The 14529-nt window shown below is 45.6% G+C and overlaps 1 protein-coding gene and 1 pseudogene across 1 annotated transcript in view; both read right to left on the reverse strand.

The window, feature by feature from the left end:
• Positions 1 to 14529, reverse strand: part of LOC143955186 (uncharacterized) — a 141960-nt gene that overhangs the window by 127073 nt on the left and 358 nt on the right. The window contains 2 exon segments of the mRNA XM_077465277.1: positions 13707 to 13877; positions 14228 to 14347. Coding sequence (XP_077321403.1) covers positions 13707 to 13877; positions 14228 to 14323 — 267 coding nt within the window. The 5' untranslated portion in view covers positions 14324 to 14347.
• On the reverse strand, positions 7772 to 12838 carry LOC143956281 (uncharacterized; annotated as a pseudogene).

The following is a 14529-nucleotide window of genomic DNA, read 5'->3' on the forward strand; positions in this document are numbered from 1 at the left end:
AAAAAGCGGAAGCGCTACAGCGATTTCTTCTCTCCTTGCAGGAACAGCAAGCAGTAGTCCCAGTGCCTCCATCAGAGAGATTTTCGGGTTTTTACTCCACTGTTTCTAGTCCCCAAGAGAAATGGAGGGTGGAGACCCGTGATAGACCTAAAAAGACTAGACTGCTATATCTTCCTAGAAAAATTCAAAATGGAGTCACTACAGATGATTATTCATGTAGTCCAACCAGGGGACTGGATGTTGTCAATAGGCTTGCAGGACGCTTACCTGCGTATACCCATACTCCCTCCATTCCAGAAGTATCTGAGATCCATTTGGCCTCTGCACGTCGCCAACAGTCTTCACAAAGACCCTGATTGCCATCATAACCCCTCTGAGGGAATTGAGGCTTCAGGTATGCCACTACTTGGACGACCTTCTACTCCTGGCGAAGGATCCAGCCCAGTTAGTGGAACACAGGAACATTCTTTTGACAACTCTAGCAGAATTCGGATGGAAGATAAACCAGGAGAAAAGTCACCTTTCTCCAACCCAGGAGATGGTTTATTTGGGCGCTCTGTTCAATAAAAGGAATGTAACAGTGGCTCTCCCACCTCAGAAGGTGACATCCATTATTCAACAAATGAAGAAAGTGAGTACGAGATCCTACCTGACAGCCTCAAACTGTTTGAGCCTGATAGGCCAGATGTCGTCATGTATCCCTATGGTCCCCTGGGCCCATTGGCATTTGAGACATTTCCAGCTGGAGTTCTTGAGACTGTGGAACAGACGGTATCTATCCCAACCCATACACTTGACGACCTTGATGCTCAGGAGTCTACGTTGGTGGATGAAGAAACAGACACTTCTGAAACCGCGCCCGTTAGGGCATGTCGACTGTATCACAATTACTACCGATGCCAGTGCAGCAGGTTGGGGAGCACACTGCAACCAGATCTCAGGGAAGATAGTCCTTCTATACAACAGGCTTGGTGTCAAATGTCCTGGAGGTCAGGAGTGGCCTACCTTGCATTTCTATCCCTAGAGTTCGAGATTACAGGGAAACCAGTTCTCCTCCGAATGAACAACAGGGCTGCGGTATCTTATGTACACCGGCAAGGGGAGACACGCAGCAGGTCCCTCCTGAAGGAGGTGGAACCCATAATCCTCTGAGCAGAAAGGAATCTAAAGGACCTGAGGGCAGTCTATCTGCCCGGTCATCTCAACTCGAGGGCTAACAGCCTTTTCCACAGGTTCGTGGATGCCAACGAATGGTCTCTACACCTGGAGATCTTTGACTGGATAGTGAACTAGTGGGGTCCCCTCGAGTTAGACCTATTTGCAACAGCATTCAATACCAAACTCCCAAGGTTCATCTCAAGGCTTCCTCACCCCCAGGTGGAGGCAATAGATGCCCTCTCAGCCCCCTGGGCATGCAACCGGGCCTATGCCTTCCCTCCACGGCCTCTCATTCCAAGATTCTTGTCAAGACTTATGACAGAAACCACGACGGTGATAGCGGTCCTACCGTACTGGCCAATTCCCCACAACAATGTATCTGAGTACCCAGCCTCCAGTCAAGGTTCCAATAATACCTCTTCTCCTGTCGCAAGGATGTCACACCCATCCAGATCCCCGCAGGCTGGACCTTCACATCTGGCAGCTGAAAGGGAAAGGTTCCAATCCCTAGGGTGTTCCAATAATGTGATCGCAACCCTGCTCAAAGCAAGAAAACCATCCACAAAGGGCATATAGGATAAAGTGTGGAACAAGTTCAGGGCCTTCATGCTTGGCAGAAGCTGTGATCCAAGTTCCCCATCATCCTCTCAAATTCTTGAGTTTTTGCAGGCAGGCCTAGACCTAGGCCTTGCACTAGGTACACTAAAGGTACAGGTATCAGCGATTTCAGCAGAAACCAGTAGAAGATGGGCCGAGAATCCATTAATAATCCAGTTCTTCAAAGCTGTCAAAAAGATCCGACCGCCAACTAAACAATCTTTTCCCACTTGGGACCTTGCTATCATCCTTATCGTCCTTAGCCAATCCACCTTTTGCCCCTTCGGAGTCACCATCGCTTTGGAGTCTAACCTTGAAGCTAGCCTTCCTGATAGCAGACGGGTTTCAGAGCTCCAAGCTTTAGGAACAGATCATAATCACATCATATTCTATCCGGTCAGAGTAGAACTCAGAACATTGAAAGGATTTATTCCCAAGGTCGCATCATCCTTGAACATGTCGGAACCTTGGGCACTCCCAACATTTTCAGAACAGGACTCCGGTTCTCTTCATGAGCTAGACATCGCCTCCACTTTGAGATGCTATCTGCAGGCCACAGCATCATTCAGGGGATCCATCAGGCTGTTTATAATTCCCTGGGGTAAAAACAAAGGCAAGGAGGTATTAGCAAGAACGATTGACTCATGGATCGTTAAACTCATCCACAAGGTGTATAGGACAAATGGGCTGGAACCCCCTACGGCGGTCAGGGCGCACTCCACCAGAGTGGTTTCTGCCTCTTGGGTGGTAAGAGCGAATGTGTCAATTGAAACTATTTGTAGGGCAGCGACTTGGTCGTCCCAACATACGTTTCTGAAACATTACAGGTCGACCCAGGAGCTCTCTCATCAGTGGAGTTTGGCAGACAGGCAGTCACATCAGCCTTTGCTTCTTCTAAATAATAATTTCTTTAAAATAAACTTCTAAGCATCATCTCAGCTAGTTATTTGTCACAGGTATGCTGCCATTGAGGCACCAGGAAAACAGAAAATTGTACCATACTTACCGTAATTTTCTTTTCCTTGTGCCTATCCATGGCAGCATACAATCCCACCCTCGGTATTCTATTTTACGGAGAATGCTGGGGCTGCGCTAACCATTTCTTTTATAATATTCACTAGTCCAGAGGGAGGAGCCAAGGCGGAGCTTGTCACAGGTATGCTGCCATGGATAGGCACCAGGAAAAGAAAATTACGGTAAGTATGGTACAATTTTCAGTTTTATCCACAATAAATATTAATGCATGGGACTGTTAAAAGTCATGTGGTTTATCCAGAGTTGCGTATTTCAAGCTTCAGGATGGAATTTGCTCATTAGCTCAATGGCACCAGGCTTTACATTTGTTCCCAAGTATGATATACAGATTACAACAATAACTTTGTAAAAACGGTATCCTTAAATTATGCCAGATACACAAAAAGTCTTCAGCGTGTAATATTTTGCAGACAAACTTTTTCTTAGGGACTTCTTTTAGCTATTTGATTTGGATGGGCTTCTCTTCTGTCCTATCATTGTCTGTAGATTTTATGAAAAAAAGATAGATGTGCAAAGATGGATGTGTTGTGATCATGGGAACCGTTCATAACAAGCACAGGAGGTGTTCAGAATTTGGGACCCCCCCAGGGAACCTTCATAATGGGCACAGGAGGTGTTCAGAGTTGGGAATGCCCTGTTGGACTGGTGGGAATCCTCATAATGGGCACAGGAGGTGAGCAGAGTTGGGAATGCCCTGTAGGACTGGTGGGAATCCTCATAATGGGCACAGGAGGTGTGCAGAGTTGGGAATGCCCTGTTGGACTGGTGGAAATCCTCATAATGGGCACAGGAGGTCTGCAGCATTGGGAACACCCTTGAGGACTAGTGGGAATCCTCATAATGGACACAGAAGGTGTTCAGAGTTGGGAATGCCCTGTTGGAATGGTGGGAATCCTCATAATTGGCACAGGAGGTCTGCAGCATTAGGAACACCCTTGAGGACTGGTGGGAATCCTCATAATGGACACAGGAGGTGTGCAGAGTTGGGAATGCCCTGTAGGACTGGTGGGAATCCTCATAATGGGCACAGGAGGTGTGCAGAGTTGGGAATGCCCTGTAGGACTGGTGGGAATCCTCATAATGGACACAGGAGGTGTGCAGAGTTGGGAATGCCCTGTAGGACTGGTGGGAATCCTCATAATGGACACAGGAGGTGTGCAGAGTTGGGAATGCCCTGTAGGACTGGTGGGAATCCTCATAATGGGCACAGGAGGTGTGCAGAGTTGGGAATGCCCTGTAGGACTGGTGGGAATCCTCATAATAGGCACAGGAGGTGTGCAGCATTGGGGACGCCCTGGAGGACTGTTGGGAACCTTCATAATGGGCACAGGAGGTGTGCGGAGTTGGGGGCGCCCTGGAGGACTGGTGGGAAACCTCATAATGGGCACAGGAGGTGTGCAGAGTTGGTAATGCCCTGTAGGACTGGTGGGAACCCTCATAATGGGCACAGGAGGTGTACATTATAGCAAGAATCCTTTTTAATGGGAAGACGTGTGCAGAGCCAGGATGCAGGGATGTACAGGAATGGTGGGATAGGGTAACCAGACTTCCCCAATTTCAAGAGGCTGACCCCAGCTAAAATGTGTCCCCAATATTTTCCCTTTTTTGAAAACAGCATCAACAATTTAGGCTATGCGTAAATCCACCTAGGAACTATTGCTGTTCTCTCATTGATTCTTGGAGAAGAAAGGAAGGGAGGAGTGTGTGCATTACCACCCAGCTTCTCCCAACCACCACACCAGTCCCAGTGTCACCGGACCAGTATAAACCGGCAACAGTGTTCCTGTTCACTGTCACGCCAGTGCTAGTGTCTTTAGACCATTGCAAGCCAGCAACAGTGTTTATGATCACCACCACACCGGTACTGTGTTACAAGACCAGTTCAGCCAGCAACATTGTTCCTGATTGCCACTACACCAGTTCAAGTGTTCCCAGACCAGTGCAACCAGCAACAGTGTTCCTGATTGCCACCATACCAGTCCCATTGACACCAGACCAATAAAGCCAGCAACAGTGTTCCTGATTGCCACCATACCAGTCCAATTGACACCAGACCAATGAAGCCAGCAACAGTGTTCCTGATTGCCACCATACCAGTCCCATTGACACCAGACCAATGAAGCCAGCAACAGTGTTCCTGATTGCTGACACACCAGTCCCAGTGTTGCCAGACTAGTTTAAGACAGCAACAGTTCCTGATCACCACACCAGTCCCAGTGTCACCAGGCCGGTGCAGCCAGCAAGGGTGTTCTTAATTGCAGCAAAACAATTTCCAGTGTTATCAGACCAGTTTATGTCAATAATAGTGTACTGGTCTCTAGCCACGCCAGTGTAAGCAAGCTATACACACCAGTGACAATGTTACCAGATTAGTGCAGTCAGCAACACTGTTCCTGATCACTACCAGATCAATGCAGTATTGCGTCTGCCGGTACTGACCCTGGTCTGTTTATTGACCAAATTTTTGCCTGCTACCTGGTTCTATCCATTACCTGTTTGCTTAGCACATCTCTGCCTGCCACTTGAACTGAACCACCGGCATGTCCCACTGACTAAGTTCCTGAGACACCAATCCCAGCCATCCCTTGCAGGAAACTGCACTTCTGGAACCACAGGGACTCCCTTGCTCATCTTCTGTTCAGCCATTCAGCCATCTGCACTTCCTGGCCAGTGAACATAGCACTCCTGGTGGCCTGGCGGCTACGGACCAGCTGGCTAGGTTTGCTTGGCTTATAGGTAGGAGGTGATGCTACCCTAAGCTATATTCCCTGGCAACTCATACAGAAGCGACCATTGCAGTACACTGTTTTTGATACAATTGGTTGATTTTTGTGATACACAGGAAACAATGTCCGGTACACACACAATCAGTCCAAACATAGGAAAAGTCTCACAAATGTGGTATCCTCATACTCGGAAGGAGTAGCAGAATATGCTTTGGGGTGAATTTCCATGTATGCCTAAGCAATGATCTTATTAAGCTGACAACTTTGTGTAAAAAATACATTTTCAGTTTCTTTCTGCATTTTCCACAAATTTGTGGCAAAAAATGAAATCTTCAAAAAGACTCACCATGCCTCTTAAAAAATATCTTGGAGTGTTTACTCTCTAAAATGTGGTCATTTTGTGCGTGTTTCTACAGTCCTTGTGCTCCAAGGCCTCCAAACTATGATAGTCAGGACAAAAATGCCTAGCTATCCCCTTTTGCATATCTAAAGGTGCTCTTTGGATTTTGGGCCCCAACCAGGAATCAAATACAGCTGATGTTCCTTCTCATGCAGCTAATGCTCGTGCACATATTTCAGCGTACAGATGAGCTTGGGCCAGTAACCAACATGCACTGACACGTCAACATATCTGCGTGCACCAGCACACAGCAGCGCTTACATGTGCCCAATCTTGGGAATGGCGCCAAGCTGCCTATTTAAAGCGGAGGTCCACCCTAAAGTGGAGCTTCCGCTCATTGGAACCCTCCCCCCCTCTGGCACCACAATTGGCACCTTTCAGGGGGGAGGGGGTTCAGGTACCTGTACAGTACAGGTATCTGCACCCACTTCCGGCGTAGATTCTGCAGAAGGTACGCTCCTTTCCGCAGAATCTACGCCCCTTTCCGAAGGTCCCCCGCTGCCTGCTGGGAAACACACGGATCCCAGAGACAGCGGGGACCATCCTTATTGCGCAGCGCGACTCGCGCATGCGCAGTAGGGAACCGGGACGTGAAGCCGCAAGGCTCCACTTCCTTATTCCCATACCCAAGATGGTGGCGGCAGCACCCGAGAGACTATCGAGAGATCGGCTTCGGGTGCCGACATCGCGGGCGTGCTGGTGTCATTATTTTAGAAGTCAGCAGCTGCAGTATTTGTAGCTGCTGGCTTTAAAAAAACAAAACGGCGGACTCCCGCTTTAAAGGAGGTCTTAATGTGTGCTAATCCCTGGATGTTCTTCACAGCGTACCTGTGTTCCTGCTTTTGCTGAGACTTCTCGCTGCTGACCCAGCTTTCTCTTGACCTTGCTCGTTGGATTCTAGATACAGACCTCGGCTTGTCACTGTCTACGCTTTGCTTGCTTCCCTGGTACTGACCCCGGTTTGCTACTGGACCTTGCTCTGCCTGCTTCCCTGGTACTGACCTCAGCCTGCTACCTGACTATGCTTTTCTCTGCCTTACCATGTATGACCCTGGCTCACCGTGACTATGTCTCTGTCGCAGGCAGTTGCCTCTTACCTAAGAGAGGGGAAGGGAGGGAGACATCGTGACCACTCCGGTGTAGTATGTTCCAAGAAGGTTTATTTACAAAGAAAAGTTAAATATGAATACTTACAAAGTGTAAAAACCAAACATAGGAGTCCACAGGAGAGTGTAAGCCTGTGGTGGAGGCACAGTCCTAAAAGGGTGCAGCTTAATGGATGGATGATGAGCTGCTACAGGCACAAGGTGCGGATCTCTGTGCCACTGGCTGTTATTGGGGAAATGGCTCTGACAGCCCAGTAAACATGTGTAGTGCCGCAACATTCCTCGTTCCCGGTGTCAATGGCCAATGGATTGCAATGTCCACCCGGAGCCAAGGGGCGCAAGACGCGTTTCTTCCTCAGCTGACCCCAAATTGGCTACCCGCTGTTTAAATTGCCCCTAAAAGGTCATGGAACCTCAGGACTGATCAATTTTCAGAAATGTATATAATAGTTTCTAGACTCTAAAACAGACTAAATAATACACAACACTGATTTGTTTTTTTATTTTTTATAAAAGAAACGTAGAATATATTTTGAAGAAAGATCATTTATTTGCAAAGTATTCCAACAGAAACAAAATGAAACAGTTTTTTTTTTTCTTTTACAGAATAAACACAACCAAAATAAATCTACTTCTGATATTTCTCTTCTGCATGTAAAAATCATAATTTTCTTGCTAGAAAATTACTCAGAACCTCAAAACATTATGTATATATATATATATATATATATATATATATATATATATATATATAATTATTTTTTAATTAATTTTTTTAGGAGAGACCCAAGCGAATAAAATAGCAATCATTGCAATTTGTTATTTCACATGTTATTTATGCAGCAATTTTACAAAAGCATTTTTTTGGGGGGTCAAAATTCAACTCTAACCACTTGCTGATGCACTTTTTTGGGGGGTAAAAATTCAACTCTAACCACGCGCTGATGCACTTTGAATGACAATTGCGCGGTCATACAACACTGTATCCAAATTAAATTTTTATTATTTTTTTACCCCAAATAGAGCTTTCTTTTGGTGGTATTTGATCACCTGTGCGATTTTTTTTTTGTTAAAAAAAAATGTAAAAAGCCCGAATTTTTTTATTTTATTATTAAAATTTTTTTATATATAAAATTTTAAAATGGGTAATTTTGTTCCGTCATTGATGTACGCTGATGAGGCGGCACTGATGGGCACCGATAGGTGGTAGTGATGGGCACTGATGGGTTTCAGTGATGGGCACTGATCGGTTACACTGATAGGCAGCACTTCTAGGTGGCACTGATTGGCACCACTGGTGGGCATTGATAGGTGGCACTTGTGGGCACTTTTAGATGGCATAAATGAGGCATAATTGCCTCTTCCGTTTCGGGACTGATGTCCCTTTAAGATAAGCTGGTGATCAACTTTGTTTTTTCTCCTCCGCTGTCAGCGTGAGGAGAAAAAAAAAGCAATCACCGAGCTTTTGTTTTGATCATGTGATCAGCTGTCATTACCTGACAGCTGATCACATGGTAAGGGGCCAGGACTTACGCATGCGTTCACTTTTGCGCGCGAGCACGCGGGGACGAGAGCGAGTCAGCACTGTATGTTTAGTGAGTCATATTACTAGAATTCAATTCCAGATGCCCCAAACCAAAGTGTACTCGAAAAATAATATTGTTGCCCCTCCCCCGACACATCATGAAATGGTAAAAGTTTGTTAGCGCGTGTGAATTTTCTAGGGTGCAACAAGTATTATTTAGTGACCGAAAAATTTCCCGTACTCTGAACATGAATAAGCTGGCCAATCTTTAATATTGATTAGACCCTGGGCAAACATTTTCTTGCGCCCTACTGAATCCACTTACCAACTACTTTCAGGCAGTGTGGGGCTCAAGGGCAGCTGCTTTGGTCCCCCCGACAATGACTGTGCCCGGGGCAGCAGCCCTTTTGCCCCGCCTTAAAGATGGCCCTGTGAATAAGTTCTCTTGTGTTTAACAAGGTCTCCTTTATCAATGAAAGATTTCCCGCACTTTGAACATGCATAAGAATGCTCACCTGTGTGAATCCTCTAGCGCCTAATCAGGGTTTTGTTCTGAGATGCTAAACTAAAAAAACAACAAACCCCTGGACTGGTCATTGGAGTAACGAGCAGACATTGTGCCCCTGGCATTGGGAAATACTGTGTGCCTGGCGGCAAGAGCTAAAGTGAGGGAGGTCACCAGCAGCTCCTACGGGGCTGGAGCTACACTTGTGTGAATTTTCTGGTGAGCAGCAAGTGATTTTTTGTAAACAAAACATTTTCCACACTCTGAACATGAATAAGGACGCTCACCCGCATGAGACCTCTTGTGTTTATACAGGATTTTGTTCTGACTGAAACATTTTCCACACTCTAGGCATGAAAAGCGTCACTCACCTGTGTGAATTTTCAGGTGAACAAGTAGGCCTGCTTTATGACTGAAACATTTCCCTCACTCTGAACAAGAAAGAGGACGCTCAACAGTGTGAATTTTCTGGTGCCTACCAAGGTTTCCTTTGTCACTGAAAGATTTCCCGCACACTGAACATGAATAAGGACGCTCACCCGTGTGAATTCTCTGGTGTTGAACAAGCTCGCTTTTACCAATAAAAGATTTCCCACACTCTGAACATGAAAAAGGACGCTCACCCGTGTGAATTGTCTGGTGCTTAACAAAGTTTGCTTTGTCATTGAAAGATTTCCCGCACACTGAACATGAATAAGGACGCTCACCCGTGTGAATTCTCTGGTGTTGAACAAGCTGGCTTTTAACAATAAAAGATTTCCCACACTCTGAACATGAAAAAGGACGCTCACCCGTGTGAATTCTCTGGTGTTTAACAAGGTCATGTTTATAAATAAAAGATTTCCCGCACTCTGAACATGAATAAGGACGCTCCCCTGTGTGACTTCTCTGATGTCTAACAAGGTTTCCTTTTTGAATGAAACTTTTCCCACACTCAGAACATGAATAGGGGTGTTCACCTGTGTGAATTTTCTGGTGTTGAAGAAGGAGTGCATTACAAAAAAAGCGTTTCCCGCACTCTGAACATGAATAAGGGCGTTCGCCCGTGTGAATATTCTGGTGTTTTAGAAGTAGGCAATTAAGAACAAAACGTTTCCCGCACTCTGAACATGAATAGGGACGTTCACCTGTGTGAATTCTTTGATGTATTAGAAGTTTTGAATTATAATGGAAACATTTCCCACACTCTGAACATGAATAGGGATATTCACTCGTGTGAGTTCTTTGGTGTCTAATAAGTTTTCCTTTCTCAATGAAGCCTTTTCCGCACTCGGAACATGAGAAGAGACTCAAGTTCATGTGGTGATATTTCTGGTGTCGGAGAAGGTTTCCTTTCTGGCTAAAACATTTCCCGCATGCTGAACATGTATAGGGACGTTCACCTGTGTGAATTTTCTGATGAATTACAAGGTCTCCATTATAAAGAAAACATTTCCCGCACACTGAACATGAATAAGGACGCTCACCGGTGTGAATTTTCTTGTGCCTAAGAAGTAACCATTTTTTTGCAAACAATTTCCCGCACTCTGAACATGACAATGAACTCTCTTCTGTGGGAACTCCTTCATGGCTCGAAGAAGATTCCTTGGGAATAGAAGGATCTATTGAGGTATCTGTACTATGAGATCCTATAGTCTTGGTGTGTGATCCATCAGAAGATTCCTCAGGATTAGAGGGATCCATTGATCCCCCCAATTGGGAAGGTCTGGGATGTATATTTGGAGTAACGGGAGAATATTGTACAATGTTATTATCTTCTGCTTTATAATCTGGAGATACAATGAGATGTTCCTCTGAGGTATTCCGGACATTGTGTCCACCTGGTGGGAAACAATTTACCATTAAATGTTATAACCTTCCATTCGGGAGTCATATATGTTGGTCCTTCACCAAATAGTCTATAAGAGCTCCGGCATGGATTTGGGGGCAATTAGAAGAGAAAAATATGAATATAAACCAAGCGAAAGTGTCCAGAGCTCCAAACACAAAGTGCACAGTGCTATGTCTCTTCTGTTCTCGTGTGCAAAATTTTATTCCAGAGTCTAATAAAAATGTTCTCAGTGCTCCACACCACCCGCTATCCTCCACCTTCACATCGGAGAACTCACCGGAATTCTACAACCTCTCTCTTACCGATGGGTCATTAAGCCCTTGTATCCCCCAAGGGGAAGATCATCCAGGACCACCACCTCTATACTACATCTCCAGTTATCTCATACCATACCTGCCGGTATCTTCTCACCTCAGATCCATTACAGACTCTGACACATCAACAAAGATGGCTGCCATGCCATCACCTTCTGCAGCGCTCTCCACCAATCAGCACAGAGAATACCGCCAACGTCAGAGAGCAACTCCGAGTGCAAGGTGACCGAAAGGGGAAGAGCGGCACAGATTTCAATGATGACGTTGAGGTGGTCCTGGATGATCTTCCCCTTTATAGATACAAGCTCTTAATGACCCATTGGTAAGTGAGGTGTCCTAAAATTATGGTCAGTTCTCTGATGTGAAGGTGGAGGAAAGGGGGTGGTGTTGAGCAATATTTCTCAACCCATGGTACGCGTACCCCTGGGGCTATGCGCACCAAGGGCAAGAGGTACGCCGGCCAGAGCTGGCATCACCATAAGCAGGGCTTGAGTCCTGCAGGAACACCATTCCAGTTAGCAGCCATGTCCTGGATCTGAACCTGGGCGGGTGGACCAGGCCCAGGCGCCGAAGCTTAAATGCAGTTCTGGTCTCCCTCCTCCTCCTAGCCTTGTGTGTGACACAGCGGCTGGTCTGAATTGTTTGGCGCTGTAACACCTCCCACCTCCTAGACAGGTGCTCCTGTGATAGACGGAACATTGATCCAATTAAATCAGTGTGACGTGTACCATAGGAGGCAGGACTTTGTTACAGCGGCAGCCCAGGCAGGCATTTCAAATCCAAGCTTCGTGACACAGCAGGAGATCGTGATCCAGGCACGGGTAGGCTGCATTTGGTGGGCACTGATGAGGCTGCATTGGTGAGCACTGATGAGGCTGCATTTGATGGGCACTGGTAAGCTGCATTTGGTGGGCGCTGATAAGCTGCATTTGGTGAGAACTGATGAGGCTGCATTTGATGGGCACTGCACTGGTAGGCACTTTCATGTTGGAAATTAAGAAAGGAGATGGACCTTCCTCCATCTCATTTCTTGAAAACATGATGACATCATGAATAATGGAGATAGACCTTTCATATGGTGTACAGTATCTCCTCCTCATTTGTTGGGAACATGACGTTATATTGAGGAATGGAGATGGACCTTTCATATGGTGTACAGTATCTTCTCCTCATTTGTTGGGAACATGACGTTATATTGAGGAATGGAGATGGACCTTTCATATGGTGTACAGTATCTTCTCCTCATTTTTTTGGGCACAATACACATGATACATTGGGTGGTGGGGTGGGTACATAGATGATGTTCTTGCTAATGACAGTTAAGGTTTCTCAGTATTTCCTTTACAGAAGGATGTGATGATCTCTATTTTGTACATGAGAAGCAAACTTTGTGTGTAACCAAATAAAAATAAAAACCACTGTATATGAAAGGGGTGCCTTGTGTTTAGAGCTGTGTGGATGAGGGTTAGTCTTGTTCTAGATGACTATACCCAATATATATATATAAATGAGAGATGGTGTGATCTTCCTGTGTGGAATCCCGGGAATACAGAGGACGGGGACATCTCTCTGGTGGGTTCCCATTACTGGATCCATCTGTAGGAAACACACACACTGACTGAATACATTGTTTCTATGTGTTTATCAGATGATGGGGGATCTAGGTGGACCCTCCGTACTGCTCTCTCCTTTACAATAAAGTCTCCTCTTACCCGGTGATGTGAGGGGCGGCTGATTCTCCATCATGACGTCCTTGTAGAGATCCTTGTGTCCTTCTAAATACTCCCACTCCTCCATGGAGAAATAGACAGTGACATCCTGACACCTTATAGGAACCTGACACACACAATGATACAGTCACCATCCAGACACATCCCTTGTCTGTTACTGGATAATGTCTCAGAATTCCCACCACCGCTCACCTCTCCTGTGAGCAGCTCCATCAACTTGTGGGTGACGTCTAGAATCTTCTGGTTATTGTTTTTCTGTAGTGTTAGGAGGGGTGGTGGATACATGGTGATGGGGCTTTGTCTTTCTCTTTGTCTTGTGGACAAGCGGTGACTTCTCCTTCTGATACTATTCTCAATAGATGACTTCATAACTACAGTGCAGTCCTGTAATATAAATCAATAATAGTATATCAGAATCCTCCTCACCTAACAAGGCAGGTCTGTGTTTTATTAATAGAGTTAAGAATGATTAAACACTCCCAGAATCCTCCTCACCTCTCCAGTCAGTAGACAGACGATCTCCAGTGCGAGTATTAATATCCCATTATGGAGATAATTTTTTTTCATATTTACATAATTGAGAAGCTGTTGATTGTCCATCATGACGTCCTTGTAGAGATCCTTGTGTCCTTCTAAATACTCCCACTCCTCCATGGAGAAATAGACAGTGACATCCTGACACCTTATAGGAACCTGACACACACAATGATACAGTCACCATCCAGACACATCCCTTGTCTGTTACTGGATAATGTCCCAGAATTCCCGGCACCGCTCACCTCTCCTGTCAGCAGATCAATCATCTTCTTGGTGACTTCTAGAATCTTCTTGGCACTGGTTACCTCTGTTGTCAGGCAGTGAGGTGGAGGCACTGTGATGGGTGATGTTCTATGAAGATGGCTGCTGGGTGTTAATGGTTCACCAGATATTTTTCTCACAACTTTATAGTCCTGTGTGAAGAGAAAAAGTAACAAATATCACTACAGATTTCCCAGAATCCTCCTCACCTCTCCGGTCAGGTCTGTATTTCTATTAATAGAGATAAGAGTGATGTCATGTGACCTCCCAGAATCCTCTTCACCTCTCCGGTCAGGTCTGTGTTTTATTAATAGAGATAAGAGTGATGTCATGTGACCTCCCAGAATCCTCCTCACCTCTCCGGTCAGGTCTGTGTTTTATTAATAGAGATAAGAGTGATGTCATGTGACTTCCCAGAATCCTCCTCACCTCTCCGGTCAGGTCTGTGTTTTATTAATAGAGATAAGAGTGATGTCATGTGACCTCCCAGAATCCTCCTCACCTCTCCGATCAGCAGGTAGATGATCTCCAGGGTGAGGTCCAATATCCTTTCAGTCATGTGACTTTGGCCCATCTCCAGCTTCATTGATGTGGTCATGTGATCTATACAGGACTCTCCTCTCTGTAGACAGATAATAAACTGAGAATTATCTGGATGTACTGGGATGAATAATGTCTGCACAGAGCTCCTCCAGAGTTCTGACATCATAAATTCCCAACTCCTACCAAAATATTTCATTGTTAGGCTAACAATGTCCAGCATGGATCATGTATCTAGATCTATAAACCAGAGACTCTGGATGG

Source organism: Lithobates pipiens, unplaced genomic scaffold, assembly GCF_037356315.1.
Source record: "Lithobates pipiens isolate NorthernLeopardFrog02 unplaced genomic scaffold, aLitPip1_a1.2 Scaffold_35, whole genome shotgun sequence".
Classification (NCBI taxonomy): domain Eukaryota; kingdom Metazoa; phylum Chordata; class Amphibia; order Anura; family Ranidae; genus Lithobates; species Lithobates pipiens.